Genomic DNA, 24,757 nt, shown 5'->3' with positions numbered 1-24,757 from the left:
TCCGAGCTATTAAGCAATGAAACAGTTTGCCTTCTGGATTGTAGGTGCTCCATCAGTGGAAGTAGACAAGAAAATAATGGACAGACATTTATCCAGGATGGTGTGTGATCAGGGTGAAATTCAATTTTTCCCCCCTATCGATTCTGTAGGCTTTGCTTGTTGGGCATTGCAGGGAAAGGATACTGCAAAATCTCAATTCCCATCCCTCTCTGGGGTCAGCCAGAGGTAGTTTCCAAATTATTCAAAATTTCTGCTACTGGTTCTGCAGAAATTGTTGGAACCTGCTGAATTTCACCCACTTGAAATCCTTGCATTCAGCAGGTGGTTGGACTTTAAGACTGCCAAGGTTCCTACCACTCTATTATTTTATGAAAGAACTGGAAAAAAAATCTAGATAAATGTTCCTTGAATGTGACACACATCTTTGAATTGTATAGAATTTATTTCATTGTCCTCAAGACCTCATGAACTTACATTTTTATCAAACTACTATTATCAAAAGCTTCTATACAAATGAGTTTGAGCATCAGCAATTGAATCTAGCCCATTTGTATAATTAAACAGTGATCAGATTAGGTTGAACACTTTAATTAAACACTACTGCGGAATTATTATTTCTTAGAAGACTGAATTAATGAATTCAATCATATTGTGGATGTTTTAGCTACATTATAAGTTTTATATTTTGAGAGGTCAAAGGAGCACTGAATAAGAAACATTTGTTTCACTAAGTTTTATTCATTAACATGATTTTTCTACATCATATTTTTGAATAGTTTGTATAGTTTGAAAACGTATACAACTATATTTCCCCAAAGTTATATAATTAATAAATCCATTGCCTGAAATTGCACAAATTTATGAAAATGAATATTCAAATGATTATGATTACTTCCTAAATCTGAGGGAGCTATGTCTCTTCAGCTAGTTATTTAAATACAGTGGTACCTCATGATACAAACGCCCCGCCATACGAACAACCCGAGATACGAACCCGGGGTTCAGAAGTTTTTGCCTCTTCTTACGAACGTTTTCCGTCTTAGAACCCGCCGCCTCCGCCTCCGAGAAGCCCCGCCGCCCGGCTGTTGCTTTTTGAAACAGCCGGGGGCCTTCTCAGCGTCCTCCTGAACCCGAAAGCCAAACCCGAACTTCCAGGTTCGGCGTTAGGGAGGCCGCCGAAAAGCCCCCCGGCTGTTTTAAAAGGTGACAGCCAGGCGGCTGGGCTTCTCGGCGGCGGGTTCGTAAGATGGAAAACGTTTGGGTTCGGGAGGCCGCTGGGAAGCCCCGCCGCCCGGCTGTCACCTTTAAAAACAGCCAGGAGGCTTCCCAGCGGCATCCCGAACCCGAACGCCAAACCCAAACTTCCGGGTTCGGCGTTCGGGAGGCTGCCGAGAAGCCCCCCGGCTGTTTTAAAAGGTGACAGCCGGGCGGCGGGGCTTCTCAGTGAAAGTTTGGGTTTTTGGCTGGGAGGGAGGGCAGGAGGTCCGGTGCTGGGGGGAGGGAGTCAGGAAGGTCCTCCTGCTCCCCCCCCAGTGAAAAACACAAAGACGGTCTGCCGCCGCCCGCTTGAGCCAAGATGACAGGCAGGGCGGAGCAGCGTGGAGCAAAGGGAGGCTGAAACCGCCGGCGGCTTCAGCTTCCCATTGCTTCGCAGGCGGCGGCAGACCGCCTTTGTATTTTTGGCTGGGGGGGGGAGCAGGAGGCGCAGGATCTGGTCAGCGGCGGGCACGGGGCGAGGCAGGTCTGCATCCTGGGGGGCGGTGAGGTGGCGCGGCCGAGCGGGCCCGGCTCAGGCTCGGCCTCCAGCGAGGACGGGGTGGGCAGTGGCTGGGCGCGGCGGCGAGGGTGCATCCGACTCAGGGCTGGCAGCGCCCAACGCAGCGGGGAACATCGGCGCAGGAGGCAGGAGAGGACCGGGCGAAGTGAGCAGCAGCGCCGGTGCCGTCATGCCTGGCTTGGCTTTCCTGGCTGCCGCAGGCACCGCGTGCCGCGATCTTCCGGACCGTGGAGGCTCAGCGACGGAAGGCGGCCGCCTGGCCCGGGAGGCTCGACCGAAAGGGGCCAGGGCTGGAGCTGCTGAGCCTCGCCGGCCCGGAAGATTGCAGTGCACTGTGCCTGCGGCAGCCAGGGAAGCCGAGCGGGGCGTGGCGGCGACGGCGGCGGTGCTGCTGCTCTGGTTGCCCGGTCCTCTCCGGCCTCCCGCACTGATGTTCCCCGCTGCGTCAGGCGCTGCCAGCCCTGAATCAGATGCTCCCGAAGGAAAGCGAGCAGCAGGCATGGGCTGGGGTCTTTCCCCTAGGGACAAAGGTGGTGGTCGCGGGGTGGTTTTGGTGCAGGCGGGTGTCTAGGCACCGCAGCTCCCCCCAGTTCTCCCGCGGACCTCTTCCACACACCCCGACTCCCCCAGCTTCTGTGCTTATCTTTCGGCTTCTGGATGGATAGGAGGAGCTAAGAGGCTGGAGGAATTAATGTAAAACGCCGCTGGGCTGGCAACGTCTCCAGCTGCTTAGCTCCTCCTGTCCAGCCCGAAGCCGAAATAAAAGCGCGGAGGCTGCAGGAGTCGGGATGTGTGGAAGAGGTCCGCGGGAGAACTGGGGGGAGCTGTGGTGCCTGCAGCAAAGACACCCTCCCGCAGCAAAGCCACGCTGCGACCACCACCTTTGCCCCCGGGAAAAGACCCTAGCCCATGCCTGCTGCTTGCTCTCCCAGAAAGACCCCATCCCACACCTTTGGGAGCTTCCCAGCCGGGTCCCTTCCACGGGGCAGTGGCCACGGCTTCCCCCAGTTCTCCTGCTGACCCTTTCCACACACGCACACCATCCCCAGCCTCCGCGCCGCCGTCCGGCTGTCATCTTCTAAAGAAACAAGAAGAGGAGGAGGAGCTGGGTGCCGGTGGTGGCGGAGGAAGGTGAATGTGGCCCGGAGGCTGGGAGGGAGGCGGAATACAGGAGGAGGAGGAGGAGGGAGGCCAGGAGGGAGAGGGGGAAGGAGGGAGGGAGGAAGGAGAGAGAGAGAAACGTGTCTGCAGATAGGAGTGGCGGCGCAGCGTGAATCCGGCAAGGGCTTCCCCAACCTTTCCCCAACCGCTACCGGACTCCCGCAAGATGATCCTAGAACCCCAGTGGGGCCTCCCAGACACAAAAAATCAGAGAAGATGCACGTACAAACCGCCCGTGCGTTTCCCTCCCTTCCCTTCCAGTCATTGCAAGCCGGACAGTAACTGTTCACTTTTCAGTTAATCCACCCATGAGGCTCCCTCCGGGCAGCCTGTGCTATCTCCCCCCGTCTCCCCCCCTCCACCCACCCCTGAACAAAATCTGAATGCCAGTGGTAATGAGGCAAAAGGGGTGAATTTTGGCCTGGCACGCATTAATCGCTTTTCCATTGATTCCTATGGGAAACATCGTTTCATCTTACGAACTTTTCACCTTACGAACTTCCTCCCGGCACCAATTAAGTTCGTAAGACGAGGTATTACTGTATATGAGTAACTGACCACCGTAACACATATTTCATGTACAGTATATTTGTGACCCATTTGTGCAAAACATACATAGCATAACACACATACAATGAGCCACATCATGGTGTTTACTGAGCCCAATTTTAAGTTAAGAGTCTGTTTAGAATAAGACAATAAATCATTTGGTCTTTATTGGAATAATAATGAATTATCTACAACAAATTAATGTGAATGAATATTGTCCTTTTTTAAAAAAATCACTCTTTTTAAAATGCACAATATTCCTTTGAATATTTAAAATGATTTGGTTTATATCATATTTATTCCCTGAGAATATTAACAGCAAACATCTTTAATATTTTTAATTTTGAAGTACTGTGTTCCCTTGATTTTCGCGGGTTCGAACTTCGCGGAACGTCTATACCACGGTTTTTCAAAAATATTAATTAAAAAGTACTTCGCGGTTTTTCCCCTATACCACGGTTTTTCCCGCCCAATGACGTCATATGTCATTGCCAAACTTTAGTCTGCCTTTAAAAAACATTTTTTAAAATAAACTTTAATAAATAAACATGGTGAGTAATAATCTAAATGGTTGCTAAGGGAGTGGGAAATTGTAATTTAGGGGTTTAAAGTGTTAAGGAAGGCTTGGGATACTGTTCACAGCCAAAAATGGTGAATTTACTTCTGCATTTCTACTTCGCAGAAATTCGACTTTCGCGGGCAGTCTCGGAACACATCCCCCGCAAAAATCGAGGGAACATTGTAAAGAGATTAATTTTCCAAAACTGCAATCTTTGAAACATTGAACATGAAGTAGAGACTCTTATTCTTTGGCATCTAGGCCAGTGATGACGAACCTCTTTCACCTCAGATGCCAAAAGGATGTATGCGGACGTAATAGTGTATGCGAGCCCACAACCATAATTTAATGCCTTCCCCCTGCGCATGCGCATAACTTCCCTGCCCTCACCCACCCATGCACAGAATCCCCATACTCTGTCTCCCCCATGCATGCACACAGGCCTCACTAAAGCCTCCATATTTCCAGTAGGCCCATTGGGCTGTTTTTCACTCTCCCAGGATTCAGGAGGCTTTCCTGAAGCCCGGGAAGAGCAAAAATGGCTGAAAAGAAGGCCGAAAATCAGCTGGCCAGCATATACTGGACCTGACGTAGGACAATGCTTTGCGTGCCTTCAGATATGGCTCTTTGTGCCATCTGTGGTACGTAGGCCATAGGTTTGCCACCACTGATCTAGGGGATAACATTTGAACAATATAATGGATTAAGTCATAGGATATGGTTATCATTCTGTTGTGCAACTGACTCATTCTTATTTTAAAGAATTATATTTAAATGTTATATTTAGCAGACTTAATTCTGAGAGATATTTTAAAAGACAATTTGGGGCTGTATACTTTAGTCCTTGTTGCTGTCTGTTTTGAGTTTAATATTTTTACCCTGGCTTTTATATTTGTAGTAAATTATCAAGAATTGTTCTGAATTGATTGGATAGATCCATATTATGTCCTGGAATTATCTGTCTGACTATCTTTCTGTCTGTCAGTTTATTAATTTTCTATGTTGACCATCTCCCCTACCAGATGTCCATCATGAAGGCACATCATATCAATAGCTGTACAAATGTACTAATTATACTAATGTACTAATTTAGTAATACTGTATTCCTCAATGTACTTACCTATTCCATTTTCCAATCTTGTTAGAAGGTTTTTAATACTTAAAATAGATTAAATTATTGGGCAAAACAAGAGGTAAGGGGAAATATCACAATCTGTTTCCCATTTTCTGTTGTGTAAATACAAAGGATATATTCTTCTTTTTCAAGATATAAGGATATCTTCTTCTGTTCTGTCTATTTAATTAGCATTTCCAAATATTGGATTAAAGGAATAACATTGCTGTAAAAACTAAAAGAGGTAAGAAAATCATGGCCAAGCTTAATACATTACATGTCTTTCTAACATCATTTTATGAAATGACTCAATACAAAATAAGGAAACCAAAATAATGGTCTCATTTCTGTCTACACAACAGCATCACTTTGTTTTCCGTAACAATTTGCAAATAGAAGAAAACCTTCCTTTACTTCTGTCCCTAATTCCAGACCTTGGTTTGATGCAATAGAAATAAAAGTACCTTTCTACCCATCTCCAAGATCGCCTTCCATTTCTAGGTTCTTTCTTTAATGAATTAATCAAGCATGAATAGTTTTTCCCTATACTAACTACTAGTTAATTAACAGCTAATTATTAATCTTATTTACACTGATCATTCAGTGACTTAGCTTCAGGGCAAGAATTTAGGTTTAACAATAGCAAGAATTTAATGGCAGATTGGGAACAAAAATGTTGCACTGGGACCGTAAATTGGCTCAGTTCTGTAGACATGTGCAATGAAAGCTGCTTCATCCCTTTAATGTTGATTTAAAGAGCTAAAGAACCAGCTGTAAATCAAAAACTTTTCACATTGGCATTACAGTCATTTATACTTGAATGTGTGAAGTTCTACAGTTATGCAGATGAATATGCCATTGTACAACATACACGTACGTGTGTATGTATTTCAGAAATTACATTTTCTATTGCTACCGTAGTATTTCTTGAAGGTAAATATATATATCAGTCTCTTTTAACATAGATTTGCAGAAAAAGTTTATTTAATCACCTCAAGATTATAGCTCAGCTAAGACTTTTTGTTCCAAAATTAAGCCACCAATGAAACAATGTGCCTAAGATCTAGAAAACTTCAATCTCAAATAAATAGCTAAATTCTTTGAAACAGAATATACTTATATGGTGTACCAAGAATGGACAAAGAATAGCATTATGAATGGAATAAATAATCAATTGTATACATTTTGGTGTGGGATGGAAAACTGGCAGCTGTAAAAATAAAATGGACAAATATCACTTTGGTTCACATCAGCAACCTCTACCTAAAAACATAAAAGAGCCATGCTGAATCAGGCAAAACCCCATCAAGTCCAGCATTCTGTATCACAGTGACCCACCAATTGTACACAGGGATCTTGAGCAGTAAGAGAAGACAAAACCCTCCCTTTCCCTTGACTCCCAACAAATGGTACCCAAGGGAATCCTGCCTGCCTCAAACAACATAGAGGCGGCACATGGACATCTGTTCCAATAACCACCGATACACTTGGCATCCATGAATCTGTCTAATCCTGCCTTGAAGCTATCCAGGCTGACAGCTGTCAGGGAGTGAATTCCATAAACCAATGACCCTCTGGGTGAAGAAATATTTCCCTTTATTTGTCCTCACTTTCTTACCTATGAGCTTTAGGGAGTTCCCCCTTGTTCTAGTATTGTGTGATAGAGAAAAGATTTTTTCTCTATCCACCTTTTCTATCCCATGCATGATTTTATACACTTCCATCAAGTCACCTCTTAAACGCTGTCTTTCAAGGCTGAAGAGACCAAGGCATTCCAACTTGGTTTCATAAGGGAGGTGCTCCATTTCCTTGATCATTCTTGTTGCCCTTTTTTGCACCTTTTCCAGTTCCATTATATCCTTCTTGAGCTGTGGTGACCAGAACTGTACGCAGTACTCCAAGTGTGGTCTCACCATCGATTTTTACAGAGATAATTCAAAACTTGCCGACCTATTTTAGATTCCCTTCCTAATCATGCCAAACATGGAATTTGCTTTTTTTTTTTTACTGCTGCTGCACACTGGATATCTTCATTGAGCTGTCCACCATAACCCCAAGATCCCTTTCTTGGGTTGTCTAAGACAGTGTCTCCCAACCTTGGCAACTTGAAGATATTTGGACTTCAACTCCCAGAATTCCCCAGCCAGCGTTTGCTGGCTGGGGAATTCTGGGAGTTGAAGTCCTAATATCTTCAAGTTGCCAAGGTTGGGAAACACTGGTCTAAGAAAGCTTGGTCCTCATCAATTGGTAGATATAACAGACACATTCATGTTGGAAACAGTATAAAGACAGTTAAGTGACTGTCAGTTCTATCATTCAGAACATAATTTCTACTACAGTGGTACCTCATCATACGAACTTAATTGGTTCCAGGAGGTTCGTAAGGTGAAAAGTTCGTAAGATGAAACAATGTTTCCCATAGGAATCAATGTAAAAGCAAATAATGCGTGCAAATCCTTCAGGAAAATCCCAAACTTTATAAGGGAGGCGAACAGAGGGCAGGGAGGAGCAGTTAAAGGGGGCGGGTGAAGAAGCAAGGCTAGGCTAAAGGGTGAGTGGGAAGGAAGAAAGGCAAGGGGGGGGGCGCCCCTCTCTTTTCTTTCTTAAAAAGACACCCTTTCAGTTCCTTTGCAAGCACCTTGTTCTCGGCAAAATTTTCCTACTCCAACCAGCCCCTCCCTCCTCCCTTTTCTTTCTTAAAAAGACACCCTTTCAATTCCTTTGCAAGCACCTTGTTCTCGGCAAAGTTTTCCTACTCCAAGCAGCCCCTCCCTCCTCCCTTTTCTTTCTTAAAAAGACACCCTTTCAATTCCTTTGCAAGCACCTTGTTCTCGGCAACAATTTTCCTACTCCAAGCAGCCCCTCCCTCCTCCCTTTTCTTTCTTAAAAAGACACCCTTTCAATTCCTTTGCAAGCACCTTGTTCTCGGCAAAATTTTCCTACTCCAAGCAGCCCCTGCCTCCTCCCTTTTCTTTCTTAAAAAGACACCCTTTCAATTCCTTTGCAAGCACCTTGTTCTCGGCAACAATTTTCCTACTCCAAGCAGCCCCTCCCTCCTCCCTTTTCTTTCTTAAAAAGACACCCTTTCAATTCCTTTGCAAGCACCTTGTTCTCGGCAAAATTTTCCTACTCCAACCAGCCCCTCCCTCCTCCCTTTTCTTTCTTAAAAAGACACCCTTTCAATTCCTTTGCAAGCACCTTGTTCTCGGCAAAATTTTCCTACTCCAAGCAGCCCCTCCCTTTTCTTTCTTCAAAAAAAGGGGGGAAAAAGAAACCCCTTCATCCCAGCAGCAGCTGCTTGGGTTGGTAAGGTGAAAATAGTTCAGAAGAAGAGGCAAAAAATCTTAAACACCGGGTTCGTATCTTGAAAAGTTCGTTAGAAGAGGTGTTCGTAAGATGAGGTACCACTGTATCTACCTTTGATACTATGACATTTACTCTCCCCAAATGTCTTTCTTGATCTAATACTTATTTGCTTACATTTCCTTTTTATATTTATATTTGTTTTATATTGTCTGTCAGATGGCACTCCAAGCAATTTGTAATAAAAATAAAAATATCAAAATGATCGTGAAAGCTTGTTAAACATTTAATGAAATATGTCAACAATTAAACAAGAAGAAACCAGCAGAACAAATCCGTCTTTGCTAAATGTCGAGGGTTTTGAGAAACAATCGTAATGGAACGAATTTTTTTGATCTCTAGTTACTAATAAAAAATAAACTGATAATAAATAATGTCAAATAAATCATTGGTGCTATCTTAAGAAACAATTCACTTTACATAGAAGACAGCCTCTAGACACAATCATTGAGCAATTGTTCATGTAAATTTGGTGTCATTTACTCCCAAAGTTTTAAGTTGTACAGATTTCCTGTTGCCACAATTTGAATTTTCTATAATTCTGAGCCATCGTCTTGATTAAAGAGCACTTATATTATCAAATAAAGATGTTTCTCCACCATGCATAATGAGTCAGATTGCAATCAAAGATATCTAAATAAGAAAATTATGGCTATGATTGTATTATAGGATTAATGTATTAATGATATTTTATTCTGAAGCAATTTAATTTTTTACTTTTCGTTGCTTTTTTTACCCCCAATTGTTCACTTTTTCTATCCAAAGAAAAGAAAGAAAGAAGCAAGAAGCAAGAAAACTCACCGTGGTTGTCTTTATTCTCCCACCTGGTTGTGTACAGGTCCAGCCTGATCTATTGATTAGCAAATCACAGCCTTCTCCTTCTAAACATGGAAGCATTTCACACCATTGTTTTGTTTTAATAATGCGTGCTGTTCAGAAGGAAAGAGAAGGGAAAAAAGAGACAAAAATTAGTTTGCATTTCATGCTTTTTTTCCTTTTTCCAGGGTACATTTTGATGACGACTCAGTAATTGCATGTGTGGCGGGATGGGTTCCACTTACCTTTGCCACAGGTTTGCATTGTGATGCCACCTGTGCAATTTTATCTATCTATCTATCTATCTATCTATCTATCTATCTATCTATTTGATTTTTATAGAAACATAGAAGTCTGACGGCAGAAAAAGACCTCATGGTCCATCTAGTCTGCCCTTATACTATTTCTAGTATTTTATCTTAGGATGGATATATGTTTACCCCAGGCATGTTTAAATTCAGTTACTGTGGATTTACCAATGTCTGCTGGAAGTTTGTTCCAAGGATCTACTACTTTTTCAGTAAAATAATATTTTCTCATGTTGCTTTTGATCTTTCCCCCAACTAACTTCAGATTGTGTCCCCTTGTTCTTGTGTTCACTTTCCTATTAAAAACACTTCCCTCCTGAACCTTATTCAACCCTTTAACATATTTAAATGTTTCGATCATGTCCCCCCTTTTCCTTCTGTCCTCCAGACTATACAGATTGAGTTCATTAAGTCTTTCCTGATACGTTTTATGCTTAAGACCTTCCACCATTCTTGTAGCCCGTCTTTGGACCCGTTCAATTTTGCCAATATCTTTTTATAGGTGAGGTCTCCAGAACTGAACACAGTATTCTGAATGTGGTCTCACCAGCGCTTTATATAAGGGGATCACAATCTCCCTCTTCCTGCTTGTTATACCTCTAGGTATGCAGCCAAGCATCCTACTTGCTTTTCCTACTGCCCGACCACACTGCTCACCCATTTTGAGACTGTCAGAAATCACTACCCCTAAATCCTTCTCTTCTGAAGTTTTTGCTAACACAGAACTGCCAATGCAATACTCAGATTGAGGATTCCTTTTCCCAAGTGCATTATTTTACATTTGGAAACATTAAACTGCAGTTTCCATTGCTTTGACCATTTATCTAGTAAAGCTAAATAATTTACCATATTACAGACCCCTCCAGGAATATCAACCCTATTGCACACTTAAATAGGCAAATAGGCAAACCTTCCCTACCAAACATTCCCCTATGTCACTCACATCACTTCTTCTTAGACTCAGGGCAGCTTACAACATGTTAGCAATAGCACTTTTTAAACAGAGCTAGCATATTGCTCCCACAATCCGGGTCCTCATTTTACCCACCTCGGAAGGATGGAAGGCTGAGTCAACCTTGACCCGGTGATGAGATTTGAACCGCTGACCTACAGATCTACAGTCAAGCTTCAGTGGCCTGCAGTACAGCACTCTACCTGCTGAGCCACTCCGACTCATTTTTACTTTTGCGCATGCTCAGAAGGTCAATAATAACCCCGGGACGGCCAGGGGGGGGGTCAAAGCACAGAATGGAGATTCCTGTATCCATCCAAATACAGGAAAATTGGCTGAAATTTCAGAAAAAAGGATGGCAGCAACTGGATCCGTGGTAACAAAATTACATCACTAGTGGGTCACTAACAGTTTGGGCCATCTGGTCCAAACTGGGAGAAACCCACCCCTGATGCATGATTCTTTGCCCTCCCTCTTTTTCAATATCATGTCTCTAGAAAGAGACACTGTGGCCAAATGGTAATTTCTGGCTAATTTTAATTATAATGATGAAATTGTGCATTATCATTTGAAGTTGTTGTTTTTTCAATAAGTCATGCAACACTGAGATTGGAAGCCAGGCAAACATTAATTAACCAAAAACAGAAGGTTCTAATCTCTTTATTTATTGTATTTATATGCCACTCGCTCCAAAACGGACTCAGAGCGGCTTTTCCAGAGATGGATAAGCAAGAAATACATGAGTTCCAGATGCTGCATGGATAGTTCTTTATGACTATTATGACTTATGACTAGAACTAAAGATAGTTCTTTATGACTATTCCTTCAAACAGGAAAAATAGCATTTAAGAATACTCAATGTCAATCTTTGGACTAAGATAATAGGAATCTTGAGACCATATAATCTGTTATTATTATTATTTATTAGATTTGTATGCCGCCCCTCTCCGTAGACTCCCACTGTCTTGTGTACAAATGTTGTTATATACATAGAAAAGTTGAGAGCTATGACTGTACCATAACAACTGCCATCCTGACTATTTTGACAAACACACAGGCGCATTTGATGCTGCTGGATAAGCAATTGTGCTGGCTCAAGGTTGACTCAGCCTTCCAGCTTTCGAAGGTGGGTAAAATAAGGACCCAGATTGTTGGGGACGATCTGTAAACCACTTAGAGAGGGCTGTAAACAGTGAAGGGGTAGCAAAATTTTTACTGCCACATTGTGGGCATGGCTTATGCAGGACGCCCTGCATTTGCTTTCAACATCTTTCAGTGCAAATTTGGTGCTCTGGGGTGGAGCTCCATTTTCACTACCCCACTCCGTTCTGCCCCCCTGTCAGGGCAGTAGCCCGCCCCTGGCTGTAAAGCACTATGAAGCGGTATATAAGTCTAAGTTCTATTGCTATTGTTGCTTTACCTTAATGCAAAGATAAGAAACTTATATATGCCAGTAATGAAGAGCTTTAGCAATTTGATTTTTGCAGCTATATTCAAAACTTCTTAAGCGAACCAAAAGACCTAGCAACTCCAGGGGGAAGAAAAAGAATCCAGGAGTCATCTACAACATACAATTAGGAACTGCAACAACTACTGTGTAGTAGCAATAGGCTGAAGACTGGCAGAAAACATCCATGAACATCAACTGGAAGTCAGAAGACATGATGTAAATTCTTTAATTTTACATATTTTGACCATAGTTTCAATTTGAAAAAAATGTGACAATCCTAGACCAGATCAAGTCCAAAAATGGCAGGGAATTTGTAGAAGCCAGGCACTATGATAAATCAGCCACCAATAGATATATAGACATTAACAACATTTTATTTATTTATTTGTTTGTTTGTTTATTTATTTATTTACTTACTTATTTATTTATTTAGTCCAATACATAATACACATTGAAGAGAATAGATATGTAGTAATATATATAAAGAAAAGGATAGGATAAAAGATATAAAAATAGAGGAGAAGATATATGAAAGGAAGAAAAGATAAAGGAGATAAAGGAGAGACAATTGGACAGGGGACGGAAGGCACACTGGTGCACTTATGCACGCCCCTTACTGCCCTCTAAGGAACCTGGAGAGGTCAATCGTGGATAGTCTAAGGGAAAAATGTTGGGGGTTAGGGTTTGACACTACTGAATCAGGTAATGAGTTCCGCGCTTCGACAACTCGGTTGCTGAAGTCGTATTTTTTACAGTCAAGTTTGGAGCGGTTAATATTAAGTTTGAATCTGTTGCGTGCTCTTGTGTTGTTGCGATTGAAGCTGAAGTAGTCATTGACAGGTAGAATGTTGCAGCATATGATCTTGTGGGCAATACTTAGATTTTGTTTAAGGCGTCTTAGTTCTAGGCTTTCTAGGCCCAGGATTGAAAGTCTAGTCTCGTAGGGTATTCTGTTTCGAGTGGAGGAGTGAAGGGCTCTTCTGGTGAAGTATCTTTGGACATTTTCAAGGGTGTTGATGTCCGAGATGTGGTATGGGATCCAGACAGATGAACTGTATTCAAGGATGGGTCTGGCCAAAAACATCTATCAAAAGAGACAATCAGCCAGCCCCTCCCCCCCCCAAAAATCCCCAGCACCTCAACACCAGTAATAAGAGCCCAGATCAGCATAGATAAACTTCAAAGTTAACTTCAGACCAACAATCAAGTAAGCAATACCCCAATTAAGAAACTGCTAAGGTGCTATTAGTAAACAGCCTAATCAAAGAATCTCTAAGACCAACCACAGCAAAACACCAGAATATAAACTGACAACAAACAACACTCTTTAGTAGCACTGATGTTGTTACCTTGTTTGGATAATGAGACATCTGAAAGAAAAAACAAGAAAGCTAAGACAGCATCAAGGACCCATCACTGCAGGTATATGTTGTGGTTAGCTCTGGCCCTGCTCCTGCCCCAAGGACTGTGGATGTGGGGGAGACATCCACATGCTGCAGGCCTGTTTTGCCCCCGGTGGAATCTGATGATGAAGGCTCCTCTGAGCAAGAAGACATGAGTGACAGGGAGGAGGAGAGTGTGCTGATGAAGGCTCCTCTGACCAAGAAGACATGAGTGACAGGGAGGAGGAGAGTGTGTCAGACAGCTCAGAAAGAGATCAATTATCTAGCTCCTCCTTGGATTCAGAACAAGAGTTAATGCTACAGCCACGCATGCGGAGAGCGATGCATAGGCAACAACAACTGAGAGATTATTATCAAAGAAAATGAGGCCACCTGTGGTTGGGTGGGGCTGTGGTAATTAGTGAGGCTGCTATAAATAGCAGCCTGTGGGTTTGGCCATTGTGGAGGATTATCTGATCCTTGTGTTTCGTGACTGCTTTACTGACTTTTACTTTTTTGTGTGCTGATTTTTCCCTGCTTTGAAACTAAACCAGAGCAAAGTGTGTGTCACTTTGTGAAAGAAGAAGGACTGTGAATTGCCTCACAGCTGCAAGCTAAGTATCACAGAACTGATAAGGGACTTGTACAAATTACCAGTTTGTTTAGAGACAAGTACTCTTTGCTATACGAAAAGAGGGCTTGGTTTAAATGAATTTTCATTATAAAGAACATTGTTTTGAATTTTCAAACGTGTGTGTGTCTGAAATTTGTACCTGTGAATTTTTGGGAGGATTCTACCAGAGAGCCCGACAGAACAGTATATATTTAATTCTTATATGCATTAATCTTTTACTTTTCAGTAGATACAACTGAATTTCTCTCCCTATCCAGATCTTTGATCAACTCCTGAATATATCGCTTTCCTTCTTTATTTTAAACAAATCCCCTTTTCCTGCTCTTTCCGTTGAGCATGTTTATACTGTATTAGTATTATCACTGCGTGAGACCTTTATCATTGGAAGAGAAGGACTGTGACTGAGTGGAGTGTAATTGAAAATATTAACACAGTCATATGATTGTGACCTAATAGCAGGGCTTTCCTCTCAAATCTGTTTTCAAGAGTATAGATTTCAGAGAGCCTATTGGATTGTAACAAGAGAATAAGTATATGGTAACCTATGTTAAACTATCATATCTCCTAAAGCTTTCAAAACAAGAAGATTTCTTGTTTTCACAGAGAGCAAAAGTTGTACTACAGTCTAATAATAATAAAACTAACAAGAGCACCAATAAGAGAAAATGTACCCAGCAGGTTTTTAGCTTATTTTTTTTTGACAAAATGTTAATTTGTTTTTTGTTCTGACGTTATATGGGAGATTATCTGTGATACAGAAAATTGTAACGGATCTAACTTAAAGAGACTTGGGGCTATAGTACTCTGAAAGAGACAGATATTTCAAGGAAGTCTCCTGAGTTCAAAACCTCTTAGCTATTAAAAGCAGTTATTTGAAATTCAGATAATCCAAAAGTCAAATTAGAAATCTAAGTCCTTTTAAAACACTGTTAAAACTAAAAATGGCTTTTAAAATCAGAAGTACAAACTCTTCGTGGTTATTTCATTTCAATAATTGCACTTCTCTTATGCACAATGTGCTGCTTCAAATAACAGAAGAATAGAAGATTAGAATAACTGAGTTGGAAGGTACCTTGGAGGTCTTCTAGTCCAACCCCCTGCTCAAGCAGAAGACTCTATACCTATGGTGGCTAACCTTTTTTGCACACAAGAGTGCTCACACAGGAGTGCATGTGCGCATGTGACCATTAACATGCATCCGTGCACTAGACCACTGAAACCCAGAAGAGCTGGCTGTTGCACATGTGCATGCAGACTTCCACTCTCTTCTGGCTTGTCTCATGCATGCGCTTTGGCCAGCTGGGCAACATGCATGCGTGTGATGGGACACGGATGAGAGCAGTTGGCCCTGCACTCATGCGTGCCATAGCTAGCTGCATTTTCAGGTTCCGTCGCATGCATGCGCAAAGTATAGCTGGCTGGAGTGCATGGTGGAAACCGGAAGAGTGTGGCTGGCTGCGTATGCATGCGGACTGTTGTGGTTAGCTCTGGCCCAGCTCCTGCCACAAGGACTGTGGGTGTGGGGGAGACATCCCCATGCTGCAGGCCTGTTTTGCCCCCAGTGGAATCTGCTGATGAAGGCTCCTCTGACCAAGAAGACATGAGTGACAGGGAGGAGGAGAGTGTGGCAGATAGCTCAGAAGGAGATCAATTATCTAGCTCCTCCTTGGATTCAGAACAAGAGTTAATGATGCAGCCACGCATGAGGAGAGCGATGCATAGGCAACAACAACTGAGAGATTATTATCAAAGAAAATGAGGCCACCTGTGGTTGGGTGGGGCTGTGGTAATTAGTGAGGCTGCTATAAATAGCAGCCTGTGGGTTTGGCCATTCTGCAGGATTATCTGATCGTTGTGTTTCGTGACTGCTTTACTGACTTTGACCTTTTGTGTGCTGATTTTCCGCCGCTTTGAAACTAAACCAGAGCAAAGTGTGTTTCACTTTGTGAAAGAAGAAGGACTGTGAATTGCCTCACAGCTGCAAGCTAAGTATCACAGAACTGATAAGGGACTTGAACAAATTACCAGTTTGTTTGGAGACAAGTGCTCTTTGCTATACCAAAAGAGGGCTTAGTTTAAGTGACTTTTCATTATAAAGAACATTGTTTTGAATTTTGTGTCTGAAATTTGTACCTGTGAATTTTTGGGAGAAGTCTACCAAAGAGCCCGACAGAACTCGGACCGAACCAGATAGTCTTCACGTATACATGCAACGGAACCGAGAAGTGCAGCTGGCAACAGCAAATGTGGCCACAGAAAGGGGTCTGCGTACCACCTGTGGCATGTGCCATAGGTTCGCCATCATGCCCCTATACAATTTCAGATAAATGTCCAATCTCTTCTGAAAAAAATTTAGTGATAGAGATTTACAACTTCTGGAGGCAAATTGTTACACTGCTTAATTGTTCTTACTGACTGGAAATGTCTCCTTAATTATAAGTTGGATCTCTCTTTGATAAGCTTACACCTGTTATTTCTTATCCTGCCCTCAGCTACTTTGGAGAATAAATTGACCCCTGCTTCTTTGTGATAGCCCCTCAAATATTTGAAGATTGTATCATAACACCCTTAGTCTTTCTCTTTGTTGGACTGGATGTACCCAGTTCTCATAACTATTCAGCACATGCTTTAGTGTCCAATATCTAGAAAACAATGGACTCCTATTTAAGTAATCTTCCCTGATAATCTTATTTTAAATAACAGCATTACTTTTTTCACTGATAACTAGAGAAAATAATTAGGACTTAACCTTTAAGAATTAACCTCAATTCCTTAAAAAAATGACCTCTAAAAGTTTTTTTTAACAAACACAGGTTTGATCAAATAGAGAGCAATCTTACATGAATGTCTAACTGGCATATAGGTTAAAGTACAGCTCCCAGATTATGGTTAAAAATATGAATATAAATATATAAATATCAAAGACAGGAAGAATTAAAGGAAAATAAAACAATTTATAAATCTCTGGTAACTGGAATTTTTTAAAAAGGAAAAATTTGCTGGAGAAGAATCTATATATGCTACCTTGACTTTCGTGGGGGATACGTTCCAAGACCGCCCGCAAAAGTCAAATTTCTGTGAAGTAGAGATCCTCCCCTCTATTCCTGGTTTTACTTAACCCCAGAACCTGTAGGGGCAACGGGGTGGCAAGCTCGCTGCAAGCATCTCCTATGGTGGTGGCGGCAGCACCAGTGCTCAGGGTCAGGGCAGGGGAAGCTCAGGATTCCAGTCTGGTCAGCTGGGAGGTTGGACGCTACCAATAAGGGAGATGGCTCAGGTGGGTGGGGGAAGAAGAGGCGGCAGCAGCGAGCGGCACTAAGGCTCGGCTTCAAGTGGAGCGTACCAACGCTCTGAGAATTAAAGGGGAGGGATCGGGACGCTGGGGCGGAAGCGGAACTTTTATTTAAAGAAGCAGGACAGCTGGGATGGGGGGGGAGGAGGAGAGTTAAAACGCACAGTATTGTACATTGGACGGCCACGGGAAAATGTTCAAATAAAGCGAAGTCTTTTTTATTAATATTTTTTGAAAACCCATGGTATAGCCTTTCCGTGAAAGTCAGACCTGCGAAGGTCAAGGGACCACTGTATACCAGTAATTTCTTTTTTAAGATGGATGAGGCTAAATGGAAGTAGAGAAGTTAGCATGAAGTTCATTCAAACGGCCAGGATTCTCCAGGAAGAAAAAGAAAACATATTAAAATCCTTGCCATGAGATCAATAGGGGTTAAATCCCTGTTAAATGGATATAGATTTGCTGAGTAAATCAGAAAAACGCACTGTAGGAAAAGGTCTATATAAATCGCTATCAGTAACTCTGTTATTTGTCAACAAATATATGTTATCCATGAATTTTAAAGAAGAGTAATGAAAAATACAAGAAATTATTATTGCCTTCCCATCATAGAAAAAATCCACTTGGTTTTATAGTCCTATCCTGAGATGTTCCTTATCTCCAAATATGCTATTATGCAATACAACATGGTCTTATAAATTTGAGATCAAACATATTTTCAGCTACAAAATATTTTTCTTTAATGGAAGAGATTTCCCATAGGTCTTATGGCATTTCGTTACACATAAACCTTGGTGCATAAAGTTTCCAGATATTGCTTTCCTAAGGTCCCCCCCCCAAAAAAAAGTTCTAGAAAATAAATTACTATTTTATAAGAATATTTTTTAAAAGGACCTTAAAATTTGAAGGAACCTAAATGGACTAGTCCAAGTCTTGCCAATACAGTGATACCTCGTCTTACAAACGCCTCGTCATACAAACTTTTCGAGATACAAACCCGGGGTTTAAGATTTTTTTGCCTCTTCTTACAAACTATATTCACCTTACAAACCCACCACCTCCGCTGGGGTGCCCCACCTTCGGATTTCCGTTGCCAGTGAAGCACCCATTTTGCACTGCTGGGATTGCCCTGAGGCTCCCCTACATGGGAAACCCCACCTCCGGACTTCCGTGTTTTTGCAAAAACACAGAGGTCCGGAGGTGGCGCTTCGAGGACAGGACTTCGTTGTTTTTGCGATGCTGCGATTTCACTGATGCTCCCTTCGCTGGGAAACCCCACCTCTAGACTTCCGTTGCCAGCGAAGTGCTCATTTTTGTGATGCTGGGATTCCCCTGCTGGGATTCCCCTGGAGCACCACAAAAACACAGAAGTCTGGACGTGGGGTTTCCCATGGAGGGGAGCCTCAGGGCACATCCCGGAACCAATTAAGTTTGTAAGACAAGGTATCACTGTACTTGTTTCTAATGTATGCGTAGCTTCTGCTTAAGATTTCTAATGAGGAGAAAAATACTATGCTCCTATTATTATTATTATTATTATTATTATTATTATTATTATTATTAATTAGATTTGTATGCCGCCCCTCTCCAAAGACTCATGTATGTATACATGTGTGTTTTGGTGTGTGTGTATTATGACTACTTCAGCTTCAACCGCAACAACACAAGAGCACGCAACAATTAGCGGACTCAATTGTGTCAACCCCTAACCCCCAACACTTCTCCCTTAGACTCTCCACGATTGACCTCTCCAGGTTCCTAAGAGGCCAGTAAGGGGCGTACATAAGTGCACTGGTGTGCCTTTCGTCCCCTGTCCAATTGTCTTTCCTTTCTCTCACTTATCATATATATTTTCTTTCTTTCATATATCCTCTCCTCTAAGTTCACTTTTACCCTTATACATGTCTATTTTTCTTCCTATGTATTTGTGTATTGGACAAATGAATAAATAAATAAATAAAATAAATAAATTACATGTATATACCTGGGAAATTTACATGTAAATTACATGTATATCGCTGGGAAACCCCACCTCCAGACTTCCGTTGCCAGCGAAGTGCTCATTTTTGTGATGCTGGGATTCCCCTGCTGGGATTCCCCTGGAGCACCACAAAAACACAGAAGTCTGGACGTGGGGTTTCCCATGGAGGGGAGCCTCAGGGCAATCCCAGCAGTGCAAAAACGGGCGCTTCGGCTGGCAAAAGGGGTGAGTTTTGGGCTTGCACGCATTAATCACTTTTACATTGATTCCTATGGGAAACATTGTTTCATCTTACAAACTTTTCACCTTAAGAACCACATCCCGGAACCAATTAAGTTTGTAAGACAAGGTATCACTGTACTTGTTTCTAATGTATGCGTAGCTTCTGCTTAAGATTTCTAATGAGGAGAAAAATACTATGCTCCAATTATTATTATTATTATTATTATTATTATTATTATTATTATTATTATTATTATATTAATATTATATTATATTATATTATAATAATATTATTATTATTATTATTATTATTATTATTATTATTATTATTACTATTATACATACTGTCAGGGTTAGGATTCACATAATTTACCTACCGGTTTGCCCAGCAGCACTAAAAATGTGAGCAAAATCTTCTGTGCATGCACATGACTCATACACACTGCTTGAAAATGTGCAGTACTCAAAGATCACCCGTGGTCAGTGCTGGTGAGGTGAGCTGTTGTTTAGCTCAGCTGAAATGTGCCAATCTGCTCTGCCACGCGAATCAGCTGAGGTAAAAAAGAGGGAATATAGGACAGAAAATGGCGGAGGTGGAAGGGAAGGGGCCAATCAGAGATTGTATTTGCAGGTTCTCCAAACTGATTAAAATGGCCACTACCGTGTTGTGGTTAGCTCTGGCCCAGCTCCTGCCCCAAGGACTGTGGATGTGGGGGAGACATCCACATGCTGCAGGCCTGTTTTGCCCCTGGTGGAATCTGCTGATGAAGGCTCCTCTGACCAAGAAGACATGAGTGACAGGGAGGAGGAGAGTGTGGCAGACAACTCAGAAGGAGATAAATTATCTAGCTCCTCCTTGGATTCAGAACAAGAGTTAATGATACAGCCACGCATGCGGAGAGCAATGCATAGGCAACAACAACTGAGAGATTATTATCAAAGAAAATGAGGCCACCTGTGGTTGGGTGGGGCTGTGGTAATTAGTGAGGCTGCTATAAAGAGCAGCCTGTGGGTTTGGCCATTGTGGAGGATTATCTGAACGTTATATTTCGTGACTGCTTTACTGACTTTGACCTTTTGTGTGCTGATTTTTCCCTGCTTGGAAACTAAACCAGAGCAAAGTGTGTTTCACTTTGTGAAAGAAGAAGGACTGTGAATTGCCTCACAGCTGAATGCTAAGTATCACAGAACTGATAAGGGACTTGTACAAATTACCAGTTTGTTTGGAGAGGAATGCTCTTTGCTATACCAAAAGAGGACTTAGTTTAAGTGACTTTTCATTATAAAGAACATTGTTTTGAATTTTCAAATGTGTGCGTGTCTGAAATTTGTACCTGTGAATTTTTGGGAGGAGTCTACCAGAGAGCTCAACAGAACACTACCGGTTTTCCCAAACCGGTCCGAACCAGCTAAATACCACCTCTGCGGATAGTGTATACTTCCAATTTTTGCAGCGATGTTATAAATGCAAAAAATAATTCCTGAATGAGGGATAATTACCATTCTACCACTTTCATTTGAAGTAGCAATTCAACCAAACATCAACTGACCATCTAGCTTGGATTACCTGGATGACAAATGTAGAATGAATGCGATTTTGAAACTGTACAGCCCCAAAACTAGAAATTCTAGTTTTCAGGGAAATAACAAATAAGTGACAGATAGCTTGAGGGTATTTAGTTTTGCTGTCTAACAAGGGATGTTAATTGAATGCTTGCCTCTAGAGAAAAATCTTTGTCAGGACTCACTGTGCTCTGTTTCTATCTCCTGCTGTTACGCTCTGCTGTATTCAATTAGTGTATTGGAAGCAAAGTAAAATTTAAAGTGATCTCTGGCATGCCAGCAGAAACCACTACAGGGATCAGGTTTTTAGGACATTTCACTTTGTTGCCGGTATGCTGAACATGTCAAAGTTAATGGGAGTAGGAAGAAATAAACTGTGGAGGTATTATACACGTTTAACAGGACCTAAACGGCAAAGTGCAACTTATAGAAACACAAATGAAGGCTAGGATAGCATTGTAAAAAATAATTCTTTCATATATGTATGTATGCATGTGTGTGTGCACATATATACGCAGTATACAGTACATATACATATACACACACACATAACATATGTATAACTATTTTTTTTTAATTGGATTTGTATGCCGCCCCTCTCCGCAGACTCGGGCGGCTAACAACAATGATAAAAAACAACATGTAACAATCCAATTTAATAAAACAACTAAAAACCCTTATTATAAAAACCAAACATACACACAAACATACCATACATAACTTGTAATGGCCTAGCGGAAGGAATATCCTAACTCCCCCATGCCTGGCGACAAAGGTGGGTCTTGAGTAATTTGCAAAAGACAAGGAGGGTGGGGGCCATTCTAATCTCCGGGGGGGAGTTGATTCCAGAGGGCTGGGGCCACCACAGAGAAGGCTCTTCCCCTGGGGGCCCACCAAACGACATTTTTTGGTCTACGGGACCTGGAGAAGGCCAACTCTGTGGGACCTTATCGGCCGCTGGGATTCGTGCGGTAGAAGGCGGTTCCGGATGTATTCTGGCCCAATGCCATGTAGGGCTTTAAAGGTCATTACCAACACTTTGTATTGAGACCAGAAACCGATCGGCAGCCAGTGCAGGCCACGGAGTGTTGCAGAAACGTGGGCGAATCTAGGAAGCCCCACGATGGCTCTCGCGGTCGCATTCTGCATGATCTGAAGTTGCCGAACACTTTTCAAAGGTAGCCCCATGTAGAGAGCGTTGCAGTAATCGAACCTCGAGGTGATGAGGTCATGAGTGACTGTGAGCAATGACTCCCTGTCCAAATAGGGCTGCAACTGGTGCACCCATAACTATAGTAGTTTAATATTCAGTTCTGTCAATTTTTATTTTTCAAGAGAAAAAGAACCATCTCTATTCTCTTGGGCAACCTTTCTGAATAAGCACAGTCAAATTTTCTCTAATAAATGTGGTGCTATTACTATTACTATTAATCTCCTTATAATTCCTATCCCCCCATTTCTTCTCACTTATGACTGCATGACTGTAACTTTGTTGCTGTATCATCACGATTTATATTAATATTGTTTCCTAGTATTGTTTGATTGCTTATTTGTAGCCGATGACTATTATTAAGTGTCATATCTTGTGATTGTTGATGAATATATCTTGTCCTTTATGTACAGAGAGCACATGCACCAAAGACAAATTATTTGTGTGTCCAATCACACTTGGCCAATAAAGAATTATATCCTGTCCTATCCCAACTATCTCTAATGCGTTTTCTTAATATATAGGTGAAACTCAAAAAATTAGAATATTGTGCAAAAATTCATTTATTTCAGTAAATGGCTGCATTGACTCTGGACTTAATGAAGCACAGTGGACTAACACCAGCAGATGACATGGCTCCCCAAATCAACAAAGACTGTGCACACTTCACACTAGACTTTAAGCATCTTGCTATGTGTGCCTCTCCATTCTTCCTCCATACTCTGGGTCCTTGGTTTCCAAATGAGATGCAAAAGTTTCCAAAGTTTGTGTTGATTTGGGGAGACATGTCATCTGCTGGTGTTGGTCCACTGTGCTTTATGGAAGTGATGTGCCGGTGCCTGGAGGCTGTTGGGGTCTGGATGGGTGTCAACAAGCTCAAACTCAACCCAGACAAGACAGAGTGGCTGTGGGTTTTGCCTCTCAAGGACAATTCCATCTGTCCGTCCATTACCCTGGGGGGGGGGGAATTATTGACCCCCTTGGAGAGGGTTCACAACTTGGGCGTCCTCCTTGATCCACAGCTAACATTGGAGCACCATCTTTCGGCTGTGGCGAGGAGGGCGTTTGCCCTGGTGCAACAGTTGCGGCCCTATTTGGACAGGGAGTCATTGCTCACAGTCGCTCATGCCCTCATTACCTCGAGGTTCGATTACTGCAACGCTCTCTACATGGGGTTGTTTGGTTTTAAATGATAGCGTTTTATATGTCTTTTTCTCTTTTAATATTAGATTTGTTCCACTGTAACATTGTTTTTATTATTGTTGTGAGCCGCCCCGAGTTTTCAGAGAGGGGCGGCATACAAATCTAATAAATAATAATAATAATAATAATAATAATAATAATTATAATAATTATTATTATTATTTATCTATCAAGTCTAGGGTCCACAGGGAGATTTTGGAGCACCTTAATGCTTCCTTCCACAACTGAGTTATATGGGGATGCTGACTTCAATTTTCTAGCAGGACATGGCACCTGCCCACACTGCCTAAAAGCAGCAAAAATCTGGTTCAATGGTCGTGGGATTATTGTGCTTGATTGGCCAGCAAATTCGCCTGACCTGAACCCCATAGAGAATCTTTAGGGCATTGCCAAGAGAAAGATGAGAGACATGAGACTGAACAATGCAGAAGAGCTGAAGGCCGTTATTGAAGCATCCTGGTCTTCCAAAGCACCTCAGCTGTGCCGCAGGCTGATAGCTTCCATGGCATTGAGGCAATAATTGCTGCAAAAGGGGCCCAAACCAAGTACTGAGTACATATGCAAACTTATAGAATAGAATAGAATAGACCTAGATCATAAATAGATCAAAAACATCATCAAAAAAGCACAACAAAGAATGTTCTTTCTGCGCCAGCTCAGGAAGCTCAAACTGCCCAAGGAGCTGCTGATACAGTTCTACAGAGGAATCATTGAGTCTGTCATCTGCACCTCTATAACCGTCTGGTTTGGTGCTGCAACCCAACAGGACCGACACAGACTTCAGAGGATAATCAGAATTGCAGAAAAAACAATTGCTGCCAACCTGCCTTCCATTGAGAACCTGTATACTGCATGAGTCAAAAAGAGGGCGGGGGAAAATATTTACTGACCCCCTCACATCCTGGACACAAACTGTTTCAACTCCTACCCTCAAAATGTCGCTACAGAGCACTGCACACCAAGACAACTAGACACAAGAACAGGTTTTTTTCTGAACGCCGTCACTCTACTAAACAAATAATTCACTCAACACTGTCAGACTTTCTACTAAATCTGCACTTCTATTCTACTATTTTTTCTCATCATTCCTATCACCCATTTCCTCTCATGTTGACTGTATGACTGTAACTTGTTGCTTATATCCTAAGATTTTTGTTAATATTGCTTCTTCATTGCTTATTTGACCCCTATGACAATCATTAAGTGTCGTACCACATGATT

The 24,757-nt window shown here is 42.1% G+C and overlaps 1 protein-coding gene across 1 annotated transcript in view; it reads right to left on the bottom strand.

The window, feature by feature from the left end:
- The window catches only part of TAFA5 (TAFA chemokine like family member 5), a 447,033-nt gene that overhangs the window by 70,258 nt on the left and 352,018 nt on the right, over nucleotides 1–24,757 (bottom strand). Inside the window, exon 3 of the mRNA XM_070755362.1 lies at nucleotides 9,325–9,452. Coding sequence (XP_070611463.1) covers nucleotides 9,325–9,452 — 128 coding nt within the window. The remainder of the gene's footprint in view (nucleotides 1–9,324; nucleotides 9,453–24,757) is intronic.

This window comes from Erythrolamprus reginae, chromosome 6 (genome assembly GCF_031021105.1).
Source record: "Erythrolamprus reginae isolate rEryReg1 chromosome 6, rEryReg1.hap1, whole genome shotgun sequence".
NCBI classification, from domain to species: Eukaryota; Metazoa; Chordata; class Lepidosauria; order Squamata; family Dipsadidae; genus Erythrolamprus; species Erythrolamprus reginae.
Note: the sequence above shows the minus strand (reverse complement) of the source record. Positions and strands in the feature narration are given on the sequence as shown.